We start from the raw sequence: 18,866 nt of genomic DNA, 5'->3' as shown, positions 1-18,866 counted from the left end.
TTTCCTTGTCTCCAATAATGGAACTTGAAAGAGGACCTACCATCATGGTGAAATCACCACAGAGCCCTGCTGGTTGTTTACAGCAGGTCTGATTTATGGATGCCCCCTTCTGATTGGTTGTCGCCTGAGCCATACCAGTTGCTAAATATCTTTGCTCCTAAATATCACTCCTCCTAGCTTATAGGGTTGTTGTCAGGAATGAATGAAGTACTGTAAGGAAAATGCTTAGCTTGGTGCCCGGTAAATACTCAGTTTGCTATTGTTATGTATTGTGGATTGAATTGTGTCCCACAAAGAAGATAATGTTGAAGTTCTAACCCCCAGTACCTCAGAATGTGACCTTATTTGGAAATCGGGTCATCGTAGATGTAATTAGTTAAGACGAGGTCATATTGGCGTGATGGGCCCCTAATCCAAGATGACTGATGTCCCTGAAGGAAGATGGCCCCGTGAAGACACAGAGACACAGGCAGAGCGCAATGTGAGGATGGAGGCAGAGACTGGAGTGATGCATCTACTAGCCAAGGAATGCCAAGCATTGCCCGCCATCACCAGAAACTAGGAGAGAGGCATGAAATAGATTTTCCTTCAGAGCCTCAGAAGGGGTTAACCCTGATGACATATTGGTTTTGGCCTTCTATTCCAGTCTCCAGAACTGTGAGAGAATAGAGTTCTATAGCTTTAAGCTACCCAGTTTGTGGTAACTTGTTATGGCAGCCCTAGGAAACGAATACAATATTATAGTGGGTAGACTCCTCAAAGGACACATAAGACCCTGAATTCATAAAGTAACAGGAAAGAGAAAACCTTAATGTTCATTTTAGTCCACTCTCTGATGTGATGCCTGAAAGCCCATCTTCAACATTCTCACTAAGTAGTCTTGTGGCTTGTGCTTGAACACCTCCAGTGACCAGGAACTCACTACCTACCATGACAACCCAATAGCTCTGACTATTATAAAAGCTATTCTTTACATGGAGCCAAAATCTGTTTCCCTGTAGATTCCCCCATTTGGGGGAAATTCCCTCCCTTGGACCTTTTGCTGTATAAAAGTCCAATCCCATAGCATTTAACAGCCCTTCAAATACTTGAATTCCTTGAATAAGCCATATCCGTACACAGGTCAGAGTTTTAGCAAATGCAATTCCTTTTGTCTATAATGAACTTCTGTCTTCTCTACTTAAAGAGTCATCTATTAAAACCCAGTTCAGTATTATCTTCTGATACACTAGATTATGCTGTAGGAAAAATCTGTGCTTCAAAACCAAAAGTTTATTTCTCTCTCATGCACTACACACCTGCTGTATGCAGCCAGGGCACCCTTTATCATGGTCACTCAGGGACCCAGACTGAGAAAGCAGCCACCATCCTGAGCATTGCCAGTCACCATGGATGGGAAAGAGAAAGCTCTGGGGGGTCTCCCGTCAGCAATGAATGCCCCCTCCCAGAAGTGACCCACGTCACTTCCTCTCACAACCATCGGCCAGTACTAGTGACATGGCCTCACCTAACCAACAGGGGGCCGGAAAACACAGCCCTGGAGAATGTAGTCCTACCACATGTCTGGAAAGCCAGGCCAGAAATACTTGGCAAACAGGACTGACGATTACCCCACACCCTCTGCGTAGCTTCCCCTGCTGCCCCAGGCAAAGTTGCCGTGTCACCTCCAGCCCTCTAGGGACATTTTGTGTGTTTTTTGGTCATGATAATGATCACATTGCATTGTAATTATATTTACTTGTGTTTCCATCTCTTTCATGAGGCTGAGAGTTTCTCAATGACAAGAACTAGATCATCATAAACATTTAATATGTGGATGCATTTGAGAGCAATGACTGTATAGCCACAGTAAGAGCCCAAGTCCTTACAGTGGTTCACAGGCCTGCTCTGACCTGGCCCCCACTCCTTCTCTGATCTCATCTCCCCACATCTGCTCCCTCATTCACTCGCCTCCAGTCTCACCGTCACTCAAACTCACCAGGCTGGCTCCTGCCTCAGAGCCCTCACCCTTGCCGTTCCCTGTGCCTGGAATGCACTTCCTCAGCCGTCTGCTAAGCCCACCCCTCACTTCCTTCAGGTCTCTGCTCAGTGGTCACCTCATTAGACAAGCTTTCCCTGGCTGGGCTCTACAAAATATCCATGTGACTTCCCTGTCCTGGTACCTCCTCTGCTCCCTTCTTTTCTTTTCCTCCACAGCAGTTACCACTTGCTGACACAACACACACAAGTGAATGTTACATCATCATATATTAAATACCATATAATATGCATTATATCATACATTATATATGACATACAGAATTATTGTGGGTATTTATGTATTGTATGTCCTCCCCCTCCCACCCTCTCCCCCACCACACACACACTTAAATATAACTTCTGTGAATAAGGGAACCAGCATATAGTAGGTATTCAATAAGTATCTGTCAAAGGAATGAATGATAAAGGAACGATAGCTCTGGGGTTGTCACTTCTCTGGACAAAAATGCTAAGTTCCTCCCTCTCCTACAACAAGATTTTGAGTACCTTCAGCACCCTCTCCACCCAGAAGTAATCAATGACAAGCGCAGTACAGAGCAAAACGGTCCCCTGCACATCCTAGTCTGTAATTTCAATTAATAAAGCCTGAGTCTGTAAATCAACTATACTTCAGTCAATCAGTCAATCAGTCAATAAATCCTGAGTCTAAAAAAGGTTTTGGAGGTTACAAAAATCACACTGTTGACTAATTCATAGTCAGTTTGGTTATTGACTAAAATCTTGTGTTTTTCACACATAAAACTATATACTTTTCTCTCCACATATAATTTTATAGTTGTTGCTTTGGACTGGTGTGGAACCTAACATTTTTCCCTTTTAATTTTCCTGTCACTTGTCTTCCTTTTCATTTACAATGTCAATTATTCTTTCACTTATTTATTGAGTGTCTGTTCTGTGCAAAAAGTTCTGTTAAGTGCTATGGGTGCTACATGATAATTTTATGATTCCCAGAAAACAAAAAAACAACCAACTATTCAGCAATATCAACATGGATCAGACAAACCAACTTTAGTTTAGCAAGTGAGATGGCTAAGGCTCCTTAGCCTTCAATGTAAATGTAAGTGTAAATGATTTATATCAGAGCCATTCCTGGGAAACTTTCAATGACATAAGGGCAGAGTGCCACTCCAAGGATAAAACGCCTAGAGCAGCTGAAAATGGGAAGGCAAGTAATACCTCAGATAGAGAGGCTTGGAAAGAGCTCACAGTCATGAGAGAAATTTGGTTCAGACATGTCACTCCATGTGTCCCCAAGGTTGATTTACCTCATCTGATGTAACCAGTGGATCACCACCTCTCCCATCACTCCAAGAACCTCACTCTTCTTTGAACAAGGGTATGCTAAGGTTGGGCTTTCCAGCTGTCAAATGATGGAAGAGACTTCTCACATGTGCCAGTGATTTCAGGGTAGTCCTGGGATAGGGGAAAAACCAGGCAGTCTGGCTCCAGAGTCCAGAATCTTAATAGCTCTATTCTGTTCTGCTTCTTCTTCATATTGGAAACAAAGATTTTAGTCCAATATATAATATAAAGACTGAGTCATAAGACATGGTTTCCAAAATAGTCACTAATACAGATTACTCCTAATATAATCATCCCTCAGAAATTGTCCAATTGAACTGAAATTGAAGAAAATAGTGAATAACTTGAGGATAATGGAAAGAGATTAAATGAGTTGGAGAATGATTGAACCTTGTGCTCACAGGGCATTTACTCATTAATTCATCTGTTTAACCATCTTCCATGTATCTACTCACTTACTCATTCAACAGCCACAGTACAGAACACTTTTGCTGTCCTAGACACACATCAAATACTGCAAATAAGATGTGGTCTGACCTAAATTGACTTAGCAGTTCGGGGCCAGTGGGGGGAGGCAGGGGACGAAGCTGGTGGGGGGGCAGGAGCAGACAAAGGAAACCCACAGTCTAGTGTGGCAAATGCTGTCAGAGGGGCTTTATAAGGAGTGAGAGATAAATTTAACCTGTGCTGGGCATGCTCCTTAGCCTCCTGAGGGAACAGGAAGAAAAAGATGAGAGGAGAATGCTTCGTGGAGGAAGGAACACTGGATCTGGCCCTAGCAAAATTTTCTAATCTCAATATTCTTGGGAAGATCCTATAACGAACACAATTTCCATCAGAGACAACAGAACATTGAACGTGCTTATCAAGACAAGCACTGGAGCATAGCAGTTAAGAACACAGGTTTTGAAGTCAGACCTGCATTCAAATTTTAAGCTTTCTAGGCAGAATTCACTCCATTACAAGATGGGGATAATCATAACATCCCATCATAGGTTTGTTCTAAGGGTCCAGTAAGATCCCCCGTGAGGTGTACAGCGCAGTCTGTACACAGGACACATTCAGTTGATGTTAGCTATTGCTTATCGCCTTCTTCCCAAATTCACATTTACTCTCACTCTGTTCCTTTGCCCTTAATCTTCTTAGCTCTAACATTACCTTTAGAACCAAAATTTGTAAGCCTCTTTTCTCTTTTACACAGGGAATACAGAAGAAATATAATTTCTGTAAAACTGATTTGCATTACAGGAAATTTATCGTTCTCCATGGGTCTTGGTGACTAGGTAACCAGTAGAGGAGCTAATACATTATTTTAGCAATTTAAACAGGACCTCGGAAGAAAGGCACCCTGTGATCACAAAGCACTGGGACTATACTAATGAGAACATTAAAAGAAAGTTCGGCTCACACAGTCCCAGATAATCACAAATGTACCTAAGGATTATTAACAACCACAGTTACCTGGAACTATATTATCTGCCTGGTTGGTTATTCTAAAGTCAACGTGTATTTGAACAGATGAGCTTAGAGGAGTTAATAAGTTATCTTGAAGTGGCTGGCGGGACCCCTTCATTATAAATATCTGGCGAAATATGAGGGTATGCCTAAGGCTCCATGGTACCCTTCATCTTAATTCTCACTCAGAAGTGAAAGGATGCTCTGAGTTCTCCTTGGAGGACGAGGCTAGCCACAGTGCCCCTGCCCCGAGTCCTCACATGTCCTCTTTGTTGGAAGCATTTGCCCACTGTGGAGGCCAGACTCATGTGCTCTCGATAAGCCTTTTGGGAAATCAAAATGCCCTTCTGCAGAAGCAGAGTCCACTTTCAGGGGTTCACTCCTCTAGGGAACAAAAAGCTCTGGGCTTTCATGACCCTGGTAGTCACTTCCCAACCTTCCCCTTGAAATCCTCACTGCTTTCCTTTAGCTTTGTAGGACTGTGCACAGCGTGGTGCCCAAGCGCAGGTCTCAGAGGCCATCTCGTTCGTTCCTTGGTTTCTCTTGAAAATTTCCACAACTCCATGCTTTCTGCTGCAGGCCGGTCTTGAACCCAGCACTCTGCTGAGAGGATGGGGGCAGACGGGGAAACAGTGGTCTTGAAGAACATGCTCATTGGCGTCAACCTGATCCTTCTGGGCTCCATGCTCAAGCCCTCAGAGTGTCAGCTGGAGGTCACCACGGAAAGGGTCCAGAGACAGGCGGTGGAGGAGGAAGGAGGCGCTGACAGCTACAATACATCCGGCAAAGAGCAGCCGGTGGTCTTCAACCACGTGTACAACATTAACGTGCCCCTGGACAGCCTCTGCTCCTCGGGGCTGGAGGCCTCGGCCGAGCAGGAGGTGAGTGCCGAAGACGAGGTGCTGACAGAGTACACGGGCCAGACCTCGGACCACGCGAGCCAGGTCACCTTCACCCACAGGATCAACCTCCCCAAAAAGGCCTGCCCATGCGCCAGCTCTGCCCAGGTGCTGCAGGAGCTGCTGAGCCGGATCGAGATGCTGGAGAGGGAGGTGTCAGTGCTTCGGGACCAGTGCACCAGCAACTGTTGCCAGCAAAGTGCGGCCACAGGTAGAGTCTGGGAGTCTGCAGCCGGTCTCAGGAGGGAGGGAGGGCGCTGAGCGGAGAGGGAGAATGAGTGAGCGCGAGCCACCACTCCCCTCGAGACCTGGCTCCTCTTCACACAGAGGGAAAGAAGTGCCCCAGTCTGTAGCTCTCTGTTCAGACGTCTCTAAGATCTAAATGTGGTCCTTCCCAGGGGATTTGGCGTAGGGATTCTCTACAGCGCATAGTCAGTTTGAAATACATTAACCCGATTTGGGGGGGATGAGTCAGGTAATGATACATCGGTTCAGCACAGCAACTTCTGTGGTGAGCAGGGAATTTGACGTCTGTCTTCATTCATCTTGGGTTTTCACAGGCTGTTGAATTGATATCTATCCATGTTAACCTGAGGGACTAGAGAATTCAGGCGCTCTGTTCACTCCATCTCAGTCTTTCTCCCATCTGAGTAAATGATAGTCATTATAGTCTCAGAGGACCTGGCCCCATCTTCTCCAGCAAGATGGAAGTTTCAGCCCCTGCCCCCTCCACGAACGCATGTGGATGCACATGCCCGTGCATGCACACACCCACTCACAGAGCTTATTACAACCCCCTCCCCTCCGAAGGCTGAGTATCCAGGACTTATACCTCTAGTCTCACCCACCCCCTGACTAGTAACACTTACCAATGACTATCTTGACCTCCCTGGGAGAAGTCAGAGCCAGACTTCCTGACTTCAAATCCTAGCTCTGCTACTTACTAGCTTGTGACTTAAGCAAGTTGCATAACCCATGACTTCCTTTCTCCATTGACAAATGGTGACAGACTAGAACATCAGGAGTTATTACATATAAAAGCCTCCATTCAGATGAAAGCCTGGCTTCTAGTAGGGACCTCACACGCAATAGCTGTTATCAGCTGACCCCCAATGAGCAGAAAGTGTGTCCCTTTTTGTGCCCAGCTCCTCTCACCCAAAAGGTACCTTCAACCCATGAAATTCATTCTTTAACAAGAGGACTGTGTCTTCCTTACTATCTTGGGTTCAAGCTTTTACCTTTTATAGTGGTTTAAATTAACCACTATAGTTATAGCATGGTAAAGGCTAGGGCAGGAGATATGCATAGAATCCTAAAAAGATCACAGCCAACAGTCACCAAATGAGACAAGTTCTGGGAAGCCTTTGAAGTGACCCTAGTGCTAAGCTGTGATGGATGAGCAGAGTTAGTTAGATGGCAGGAAGGAGAGGGAGAGGGATGTGGCTGCAGCGCATGTGACCTTGTCCTGCATCACAGGCCTGGTACTCAGCATACAAGCCCTCAGATCCCCTTCCGTCCCCATAGCCAGCACCTGGGCGTCTTGGTCAGGGGCTGTCCTTGGGCTGTAAGAACCTCTTTGGCCTGCCCCAGGGAGACAATGGACATTTATACCCTCCAAGGACAGCCTTTCGTCCCAGTTGAGGTGTGGCTTACACTGTGTCCAGAAGACCCTGCAGGACTGAACCCAAGTGACACCCCCAGGACTTTGCCTGATAACGTGTCTGGCTTGGGCTCCAACCTCCTGAGTCTCCCCTTCTCCCTGACAGGTTTTTCCTGGGAGCACTTCCCAGTAAGTCACTATCATCTGAATTCTCATCTAAAGTCTGATTCTAGGGAGCCCAAGCCAAGACACACTGAAGGTGAGCCCCTGCAGGACGAGGGACCTGATCTCACTCATCGTCGCCCCCAGTGCTGTGCCAGACACAGCCCCTATTATATGAAAACATTCATGAAGTCAATGATGTACCAAACTAGCTTGAGCTTAATTCTCGGCAACACAAATCTGATCAGAGAGTGAGGAGAGGTCTCTGCCCACCCCTCCCATACCCCATTTACAGGAGGTTCCACTGCTGCCCTTTGACTTTCTCCTTGGCCATTCCAGGACAACTGGATTATATCCCTCACTGCAGTGGCCACGGCAACTTTAGCCTCGAGTCCTGTGGCTGCATCTGCGATCAAGGCTGGTTTGGCAAGAACTGCTCGGAGCCCTACTGCCCCCTAGGCTGCTCCAGTCGGGGCGTGTGTGTGGATGGCCAGTGCATCTGTGACAGCGAGTATAGCGGTGACGACTGCTCAGAGCTCCGGTGCCCGACAGACTGCAGCTCCCGGGGGCTGTGCGTGGACGGGGAGTGTGTCTGTGAAGAGGCCTACACTGGCGAGGGCTGCAGCGAGCTGAGGTGCCCTGGGGACTGTTCGGGGAAGGGGAGATGTACCAACGGTACCTGCCTGTGCCAGGAGGGCTACACTGGTGAGAACTGCGGCCAGCAGCGGTGTCTGAACGCCTGCAGTGGGCGAGGACACTGCCAGGAGGGGATCTGCTTCTGTGAAGAGGGCTACCAGGGCCCTGACTGCTCAGCAGGTAGGGAGGGGAGCTCGGCGGGGCCTTTGTCAAGGGTGGTCCAGCAAACTGGCCGGAGGTGGGAAGAGAGATGGGAGGGAAGGTGAATTTTAGGCCGAAGAATTCCCAACTGGGTCATGTACACTTGCTTTCCAAGACAGCTGATTTCTTGAGTCAATCACAATTGACGAGGCAGATTTAAGGGGGGGAAGGGTGGAAACCAGAAAAGGTCAAGTTCAGGATGAAAGCTGAATCTTACCCCAAGACTGGAACAAAGTCAATGGTAATGACGGTGACAGCATTTCACTGTCCTTGAGATGGAAGAAAGCGGAGAGTCAGACCATAGCACCACCTTAGGCAAGGGACCACTCTAACTCAGCGGGCTTCCCAGAGCTCCACCCGCTCCAGAATATCCCCCTTGCCTGTTGCCATAGTCTGGGGACACGTCCTTTCACAGTGCTAGGGCATGCAATGGGGGTTAGTCTGTGATAGTCAGACTAGCAGGGCACTCTGGCACCCTGGCTATTTTAGAGCTTGCATATTGCAGTGTTATTAATTTTTGAAATCATCTAGTGTCCACATGGATAAAAGTATTTATAGGCAAGGAATTACTTGTCACTAGGAATAAACTACTAAAGGCATCGAGCAACAACGCACGTTCTAACTATTAGTACAGCATATTAAAAGGTCACGAGTCGCTTTGTTCCAGATGACATAGCAAATTGGAACCAACCCCATATGTGTCTGCACCATGGAAACCAATCCAAAGGTGATGTCCCAAAAGGAGGACCTAAATCTATCAGTGGGAAAATACCAATATCTCACTGGAGATCACTTTCTTTTGCCTAAAATCGGATTATTGTCACTATCTCACCGTTATTGCTCATCTTCTGACTACAGCAGTGACTCTCACTGATAAATTTGTGCTTTAAACGTACAGATTGAGTGATTGATCTTGATCTTTTCCATCTGTAGTTCAGTCTGTAACAGTGGCTCAGAGTGCTCACTGGGAAAATTGAAAATAAAAAATAATAACAAACGAACATCGTTAAGCTTTCTGATGGGTTGATTCTAGGAATTTTCTGATCAACCTTCTGACCTTGGTTTAAGGGGGAAATCCCGGGAGGCCAGCTTCACAAGCCTTTTCTTCTTGAGCATCATCAATGATGCCCACCTAGGTACCAGACCAGTCAGACAAGTCTCCTGCACCTGCAACTTCAACCTAAAAATTTTTTAAAAGATCGATGGCAACAACTAAAAGATAAACAACAACCCACTGCTTAGGAAAAAAAAATATTTTCACGTTCTTCTATTTTTTTTCCACAATGATTTCATTTAGCCTCCTCATTTTGTTTACTGAATACCTTACTGAAAATATAAATAGCTGTTATACCAGTTGTTCAGACGGAAAAGTCAAGCAGAAGTCAAGCTTCGTATTTCTGAATCCAAAGTCCTAGGTAATTGCTGGGAAGAGGAGGCTGAAGCATGATCCTATTCCCACCCACAGGACGAGGCTCCATGAGGCCCCAATCAGAGGATGCTAAGGGTCCATTTGGGCCCTTTTCTATGTACGGCTATTCTGTAGTTCACATCCTTCTTAATAAAATTGATCTTCGTTGGGTTGTACATACTTCTCATGTTCTTGACCCTCCTTTTCCACAGGGATGGGTTCATTTGCAAACAGAATCTTAATCTGATCCAGGGTCCAAACTGAACTGGAGATAAGCCCTTCTGGTCACTCAGGGAAGACTCAGGAGCTGCTAGCATAACTACAACTGGGTTGAGCCCAAACCATGAGCACGTTACCTCCAACACGTTACCTCTGTGCTGTTTGAGGAAGACTTCTGGACGCCCAGATAAATTACTTTACAGGTTCCCAAAGCATGTGAGGAGGGACAGTTGCATAATCTCCATCTGTTTCTATAGCAACCATGGAGCCACCACTGATTCAGCAGGTGCTGCTCTCAAGGCTTTCTTGTCTTTTAAACCAAATGCCATGGGTTTTTTCCAGAGAAGTAACTAGGTCATTATCTAAAGTGCTACTTCACTTGCTCTTTGTGAGAAGGCTCTAGGAGAGGGGCTGCTTATCCACTGCTTGACTTTTCTGGCCAGATGCACCCACTCCAGCATTACTGCTCCCCTCACCAACAGCAGTGAGGAGAGGAAAGAAGAGAACGGGTAAGGTGAAAACATGGAGAGCCACAAAATGCACTTCTCCACAGGTCATTCTTTTCTCTCTGGCAAGGGCATGGAAAATGGCTGCTCATTGTGTGGACTTCATTCTGAGGCTCCTTAGGCCGCTAGAGCTTAAATACAATTGAATAGAGTTGACAAGGCCACTCTAATTTGACTACCAGCCTTGATCGTTCTCATAGTGGGGCCATGGGACCAAGATCTCAAACCTTTCTGCCTCTGTTCTCTGGCCCGGTAAAGACAATAGAACAAAAAAATTCATGAATATGAGCACTTAAAACAGGCTTTGAAAGAAGCTACTCTGGGCTTCTCATTTTACAAATTGAAAAAAAGCAGCAGCCCTGAGAGACAGGAAGATTTTTCCACAGCCAGGCAGCTAATTAATGGCAGATCAAAAATAAGAACGCTGGTCTCCTACCAACTTCTAGCACTCTTTAATCCTCCCTGGGATGCTAAGTAGAGTGGAATCAGAAAATAAAAATTTTGAAAGCCACATACACAAAGAAATAGTCTTTTGACATGAAAGCTGAGCTCTGTCAAATGATAAAAAATATTAGGTGTTGGAGACGGGGTAAGGAAGCACGTCCAACCATTTGTCCACGCCTGCCCCCAGGGAAGGAGGTTTGGCCACAACTCCCTGCAAAGCAACAGGATGAAAGAACAACCAGAGCAGGGGCTTGAAACAATCCAGAAAGCCGTTCCCTGGACTTCAGTCAGACCTGCAGAGATTCATCACCATCAGCCTCTGCGTCTGCTAGCACTGCGGCCAGCCCAACCTTTGGCACCTGAAATCACTCGCTCCTCCGAGCGAGACACTTCACTGGAACTAATTCCAACTGCTCTCACACACATATGTGCAAAATTGATGCAAGATCTAAAAAGTAAACAGCATGGCATCTTTGCAGATAAGCAACTCTAATTCCTCAAGCCGCAGTTTACTCTTTTTAACTGCCTGCTCTTCCCCAAGTTCCCAACTTGGAGCCCCAAAGAAAGTAATACTAAGAATAATTCGCAGCCCCCGCCCCACACACTAAATTCCTTGAATCAAGGCATACGGCTCTTTTTACAGTTTGCTTTCTAGCAATACCATTTCATTTTATAAGAATTACTGACACCCAATGTACACAGCTGCTGCTAAGTTATAGGGTGAAAGGTGATGGTCTCCTCCTTGGAGCCACCGCCCTCAAGAATGCTTCTTCCACAATCGACACCATTGCTTCTTTCTCATCATTACCACCACCAGGCTCAGGTCTCAAGATAAAAAACTTGCCAAGTGAAGTTGTCAAGATGAAAAAAATCCTTCTGCACCTGTTTTTTACTTTAAAATCCCCAAATGCTCTGCTTGGATCATTCTCCTTTCGTCGTGATTAGCTTTATTTTCTGAGAAAGGCACTAAAAATGAATACACTGACTTGTCCCAAATGCCCTAAGAATTGCTGTGACTTGAAATTTGGAATGGCTGTTTCTGTCACCATGACAGGAGGGGTCCCACACAGGAAACTTGGAAATCAGTGTGTTGAATAACAAAAGGCAGGCCCTAGAGAAGCTTTCTTTCTTTTTTTTTTCCTTGTTGTTGTGCTTTTGTTTTATTTATTTATTTTTTAACATCTTTATTGGAGTATAATTGCTTTACATTGTTGTGTTAGTTGATGCTGTATAACAAAGTGAATCAGCCATACGTATACATATATCCCCATGTCCCCTCCCTCTTGCGTCTCCCTCCCACCCTCCCTATCCCACCCCTCTAGGTGGTCACATGCACCGACCGGATCTCCCTGTGCTATGCAGCTGCTTCCCACTAGCTATCTATATTACATTTGGTAGTGTATATATGTCCATGCCACTCTCTCACTTCATCCCAGCTTACCCTTCCCCCTCCCCGTGTCCTCAAGTCCATTCTCTGTGTCTGCATCTTTACTCCTGTTCAGCCCCTAGGTTCTTCAGAACTATTTTTTTTTTTTTTTAGATTCCATATATATGTGTTAGCAAACGGTATTTGTTTTTCTCTTTCTGACTTACTTCACTCTGTATGATAGACTCTAGGTCCATCCACCTCACTACAAATAACTCAATTTTGTTTGTTTTTATGGCTGAGTAATATTCCATTGTATATATGCCACATCTTCTTTATCCATCCATCTGTTGATGGACACTTAGGTTGCTTCCATGTCCTGGCTATTGTAAATAGTGCTGCAATGAACATTGTGGTACATGACTTATTGAATTATGGTTTTCTCAGGGTATATGCCCAGTAGTGGGATTGCTGGGTCATATGACAGTTTCTATTTTTAGTTTTTTAAGGAACCTCCATACTGTTCTCCATAGTGGCTCTATCAATTTACATTCCCACCAGCAGTGCAAGAGTGTTCCCTTTTCTCCACATCCTCTCCAGCATCTATTGTTTATAAATTTTTGGATGAATGGCCATTCTGACTGGCATGAGGTGATACCTCATTGTAGTTTTGATTTGCATTTCTCTAATGATTAGTGATGTTAAGCATTCTTTCATGTGTTTGTTGGCAGTCTGTATATCTTCTTTGGAAAAAATGTCTATTTAGGTCTTCTGCCATTTTTGGATTGGGTTGTTTGTTTTTTGATATTGAGCTGCATGAGCTGCTTGTATATTTTGGAGGTTAATCCTTTGTCAGTTGCTTCATTTGCAAATATTTTCTCCCATTCTGAGGGTTGTCTTTTCATCTTGTTTATGGTTTCCTTTGCTGTGCAAAAGCTTTTATGTTTCATTAGGTCCCACTTGTTTATTTTTGTTTTATTTCCATTTCTCTAAGAGGTGGGTCAAAAAGGATCTTGCTGTGATGTATGTCATAGAGTGTTCTGCCTATGTCTTCCTCTAAGAGATTTATAGTGTCTGCCCTTACATTTAGGTCTTTAATCCATTTTTAGCTTATTTTTGTGTATGGTGTTAGGGAGTGTTCTAATTTCATTCTTTTACATGTAGCTGTCCAGTTTTCCCAGCATCACTTATTGAAGAGGCTGTCTTTTCTCCATTGTATATTCTTGCTTCCTTTATCAGAGATAAGGTGACCGTATGTGCATGGGTTTATCTCTGGGCTTTCTATCCTGTTCCATTGATCTATCTTTCTGTTTTTGTGCCAGTACCATACTGTCTTGATTACTGTAGGTTTGTAGTATAGTCTGAAGTCAGGGAGCCTGATTCCTCCAGCTCTGTTTTTCTTTCTCAAGATTGCTTTGGCTATTTGGGGTCTTTTGTGTTTCCATACAAATTGTGAAATTTTAGAGAATCCTTCTTAAAAGAAGTTTCTTACCTCTAGGATAAGCACCAGTCTGGAACTGGTATCCTAAATGATAGTCTGAATTATTCACTGATGTAGTTTATTTTTGAGGGCTGTGTATAAATGAAGGAAAGCATCTGGTACAATCAGTGACCCATCCTACAAATTGTAGGGGAAAGAACACATTAAGCATAGATCTTGGTTTGATAATCAGTTCAGCTATGACCCAACTCCCTTACTTTTGGCAAGTCCTTTAGCCTGGGTCTCAGTTTCTCCATTTGTTAAGTTGGGATAATTATATCTACCCAAACTACCTCATAGAGCTGCAATTAAAGGATTTTTTTTTAAAGTCTAGTTAGATGGTTTATCTAAACATGTTTTATAGACTGAAATGTTACGCAAATGTCAAGTGGTATTGTACACTGGCTTAGAGATTCTAGAAGCATTGTGCCTGGGTTCAAATCCTAGCTTCTGTGTTTGCTGATTCTGTGACTCAGTTTTCTTCTCTATAAAACAGGGGGTAAAAATAGTACCAATTCCATAGTGTTGGTGAGAGGGTGAAATAAGAAAATCTATGTCAGAATGTATAGCATTGTCCTTGGTGCATAATAAATGCTCTATATAACCATGCAAAATACTGATAGGTTCTATATACCAACTCTTCTTTCCCTGGTCCAGGAGTCATCTGGTATGCATTATACAGGCTACCCCAAAGATCTTAGTGCAATTCAAAGCTTTCATCATGCCAGAGTTAGAAATGATATATGCTTATAAACTATCATTTGAAAGTGTGATTATTTAAATTTCATGTACATTCATCTAGTTTTATAAATTAAAAAAAAATAAATTAAAAATTTTTTTGTTCTGGTCAACATTTGCCATCTTTAATCAGAGGAAGCTCTGCTATCTAGATTGTTTTATACCATTCACAGTTTGGGGCAAAAGCAATCAAAGCATATGCCCAACATTGTAAATATATGTTCCTAATTTCCATCTTATGAGTCCTCATTTACACCTCTGCCAAGAATTTGAGGCTGAGCACCACAGGGAGCGCAGGCACCTTCTTTTCACATGGCCCTGTGACTAGCAGCTGCCTCAGTCCTCTGCTCTTGTAAAGGTGAAAGAGTGAGAATTCTCAGAGGAGAAATTCAATACCAGTGACAACTTTTAAACTAAACAAAGCCTCCACTGCATATAAATTTATAAGTTAATTATGACTATTTAAATACTGGCCTGACCTTCGAGTTAATCTATGGGCAGGTCCAATTACAGGTATACTGGCGTTAATCCTAATTGATCTTAAAGTTTCAGTCATTTAATACCCCCACTACTGGTGAATCTTCACTTCCCAAGGGAACCATACATGAAAGGCTATTTCAATGAGGTTTAATTTTTGGTGATTCTCTGAATAGCATTTGAAAAGTAGAACAAGAGAGAAAAGCAAAGCCCTCAAGAATGCTCCTTTCTCATCATCCCCAAAATCAAGGCTAATAAAAATTTGTTTAACACGAGTTACATTTCTTTCAAAACGTAAACGGTCTCCTTTTAACAGGGAAAATAAAGTGTTATCGAATGTCTTCATCAGTCCATGGTATCTAGGATTTACTGTTTTGGCTTCTTGTATTTTGCAAGATAACCAGGAATAAGCCTTTATTTCCACTTGCCAAATCAAATACTGGCTCCCAGGGTAATCTGGTAACAATAATCTATTAAACTACCAAAAATATTAGCCAGTGTATGCTGTTAAATATCTAACAACTAGATCTCTGAGGGAAAAAATAAAAAGCCCCACTTTGTAGCATTTGCCAACTTCCATGGTGTAAATACTCCCTCTGTGGCCAATTTCAAACTACCAACATGAAGTCACTAATGTAGAGCTGGAAACAGCTGTGCATTAGCACACAATTACATAGTATTTCTACCAGAGAGATACAACACATGTAAATTGACTCAAGGGCATAGATAATAGTAAATGTAGTGAAGTAATTTGGCCGGTGATGAGTTTGGAGTATTCATAATTTTGTGTTTAAGATAATTTTACTGAATTGTAAGTTAATATTGAATACAATTTAATCTTTATAATGACTATTTAAAACTGTCTTGCAAAAATTCGACAATCAACTTTCCTGAGCCAGTAGAAGCCGGCTTCCAGCACACCACTAACTCATGGCCCTATAGGGATGGGAGTACTGAGCACAGAAAAGATAAGAACCTGCCTGCAAAGGGAATTACCAATCACTCAAAGGCAATGAGCTGAGCAGAATATACAGACAGGGCATGTGGGGTGAGATGTGAGGAAGGAAGTTGGGTCCAGGATGGGGAAGGCAGTCCTCTGAGCTCATGCTATCTGTGTATTGCCTCCTGGTAGTTGCCCCTCCAGAGGACTTGCGAGTGGCTGGTATCAGCGACAGGTCCATTGAGCTGGAATGGGACGGGCCGATGGCAGTGACGGAATATGTGATCTCTTACCAGCCGATGGCCCTGGGGGGCCTCCAGCTCCAGCAGCGGGTGCCTGGAGATTGGAGTGGTGTCACCATCTCGGAGCTGGAGCCAGGTCTCACCTACAACATCAGCGTCTACGCTGTCATTAGCGACATCCTCAGCCTTCCCATCACGGCCAAGGTGGCCACCCGTACGTACCATTTCCCCATCCTGTTTCATTCTTCTTTTCTCCTACAGGAGATCATGGGCATTCATGATAGTAGGGTCTTTTCTTAATTCTTCAGGGATGCCTGCAATAATCATTACTCTTGAGGGGAAGGGCTTCCAACGTGACCCACTTAGGAAAGGGTACCTCATTAAAAAGGCACTTCCAAAAATGAGTTTCCAAATCTAGGCAACCCCTATCAATTATAGAACCAAAAGGACAAAAAGTACTTTAATTATTGAGTTCTGACTTGTTATAAGCTAGTCTGATTAGAAGTCAAGGAAAGTATGAGACTTATATAGACTTCAAATCTAGTTAGAGACTAGAAACCAGGAGATATGAAATAGGATGTATAATAAGCAAGTGTAAATGGTATGTTATAGATGGTAAGTGTATAACAGAGTGGAAAAAAACTCTTATTTAAAACCACAACTGAAAACTCCCACCTCTCCTCATAGCATATTTCTTCGTGATCATTTATTTAGTAAAATATCCTGATAGTCCATTTTTATTATAAACGTTGAGGCTCTAAAGCATCGTCTAGAAAGACAATGGGGTAAGAGAGAGACAGACAGACACAGAGAGCAAGCTAAACTCTTCTCCATGAGAAATGGAAGTGTTCTATTTATAACAGAGAAACTGCTATAGGTATGTATCTATATTTTGTATGTTTATTTAAGCACAGAAAATTTTTTAAAAATTGCATGCCAACTATTAACATTGACTACATCAAAGAGCAGAATAAGAAAGAGATGGGAAGGGCTGCTATTTAGTTTTTCTTTTCACACCTCCGAATTCTTCAATTATCTTTCCAACACCACTTGTCCAGCTCTCAAATGCCAGCTGGGTGTCCAACAATCCAGTTCAATTCAGTTCAATATCTATCCACCTGGAGTTAGCATCAGATCCCACAAGCTAAGTCCTCAGTCTCACAGGGCCTCCACGTCAGTTGCCATCACAAGTCCCAGGTTGTCACCAGGACTTCTGACTGACCAGCTATAAATTTAAGGAGTTCCCACAACCCCTGCTTACTTTTGGTAATTCCTTAGAACTCACAGAGCTTTACTCTCTATTACCAGTTTCTTATAAAGGATACAACTCAGGAACAACCAAATGGAAGACATGCATAGGGTGAAGTATGGGGTGTGGAGTTTCCACGTTCTTTCTGGACAAGCACCCTTCTCAGTACCTCCATGTGTTCACCCACCCAGAAGCCCTCTGAACCCCGTCGTTTAGGGTTTTTTTTATGGAGGGTTCATTACACAGGCATGATTGACGAAACCACTAGCCATTGGTGATTAACTCAAGTCAGCCCCTTTCCCTCCCTGGAGGTTGGGAGGTGGGGCTGAAAGTTCCAACCCTCTCTCTAAATCATGCCTGGGTTTTTCTGCAGACCAGCTATCTAGGAGGTCCCAACTACCAGTTATCTCATAATCATACAAAAGACACTCTTATCACTCTGGGAATTCCTAGGGTTTTGGGAGCTGTGTGCCAGGACAAAGACCAAATACTTATTTTTTATTACATAATGCAGAGAATTTAGCAGTAGCAGGAAATGGGAACAAGATGTGACCATGAAACATAAGCCCCTGGGTTGGTAAATGGGACTTATCACCAAATATGGGATGAGAGATCTGAGCCCATTTTATGTAGCTCTTAAATGACAAGATGGTATCTGGGTAACAAATGTCATGAAAGTTCAGAATAAGAAGAGGTTGAAGTAGGAAGAGTTGGCTTTGAAGTCTCCATGGAGGCCCAGGGACTTGAGTTATGCTTTGAAGGATGTAAGCATAGGGGCAAGCAGAGGGAAAAGGATTTAAGAAGTCATTTTGTCCCCTTGCTTTTCAGGTGACAAAGATCCTGTTATAATATTGGACTCCCCCTATGAATGCTGCCTTTTTTTTTAATATGCCTGTAATTATCACTGTTTATATTTGACCTTTTTCTTCAACTCCTCTCGTGCCTGAGAACTAATTTAAAATATTTGCAATGACTGGGTAGAGAGGCAGGTCACCATCTGCCGTTTTTTCCCACCTTGCTCCAGGATGGGTCAGCTCAGCAAGAGCCTGGCCCGACTCCCAGGCGTCTCTTCTCTGATCCACGTGCACATGCCGTGACGAGGTTTCCATCTCCCATGGCCTTTATTACACCAATTCAGGGCATCCCCTCAGGCAAGCTCCCAGGTGACAAGGACAGAATCATGTAAGCTCCCCTGACACGCCTTCAAGTGGGTTCAGAATCAGCCCTGCCTTTCACCAAGAAGCGTGAGGAAGCTTCCAAACAGGAAGGATGAGAATCTGTCAATTTTCCAATGGGAATATCCCAGGAGAGGCACAGCTGAAATGGGAGCAGGCTCGCTGGAGAACTGAGAAAAGTCGTGCTGTCGTATTTCAGGGCTGGTAATTGGGACTCCATTAGGACAAGCATACTTCCACCTGTGCCTGTGCGTGTGCATGTGTGTGTGCGTGTGCGTGTGTGTGTGTTGTTGGGGAGGGGTCTGGGGGGGAGGGTGTAGGGAATGG

General features: G+C 44.0%; 1 protein-coding gene across 1 annotated transcript in view; it reads left to right on the top strand.

Annotated features, from left to right (window-relative positions):
* Positions 1 to 5,408: 5,408 nt before the first annotated feature.
* The window catches only part of TNR (tenascin R), an 83,506-nt gene continuing 70,048 nt past the window's right edge, over positions 5,409 to 18,866 (top strand). Inside the window, exons 1-3 of the mRNA XM_032646626.1 lie at positions 5,409 to 5,907; positions 7,798 to 8,274; positions 16,066 to 16,329. Coding sequence (XP_032502517.1) covers positions 5,409 to 5,907; positions 7,798 to 8,274; positions 16,066 to 16,329 — 1,240 coding nt within the window. The remainder of the gene's footprint in view (positions 5,908 to 7,797; positions 8,275 to 16,065; positions 16,330 to 18,866) is intronic.

The sequence above is a fragment of the Phocoena sinus genome, chromosome 1 (genome assembly GCF_008692025.1).
Source record: "Phocoena sinus isolate mPhoSin1 chromosome 1, mPhoSin1.pri, whole genome shotgun sequence".
Classification (NCBI taxonomy): Eukaryota; Metazoa; Chordata; class Mammalia; order Artiodactyla; family Phocoenidae; genus Phocoena; species Phocoena sinus.
The sequence above is the reverse complement of the archived record's forward strand: the minus strand, read 5'-3'. Positions and strand labels throughout refer to the sequence as shown.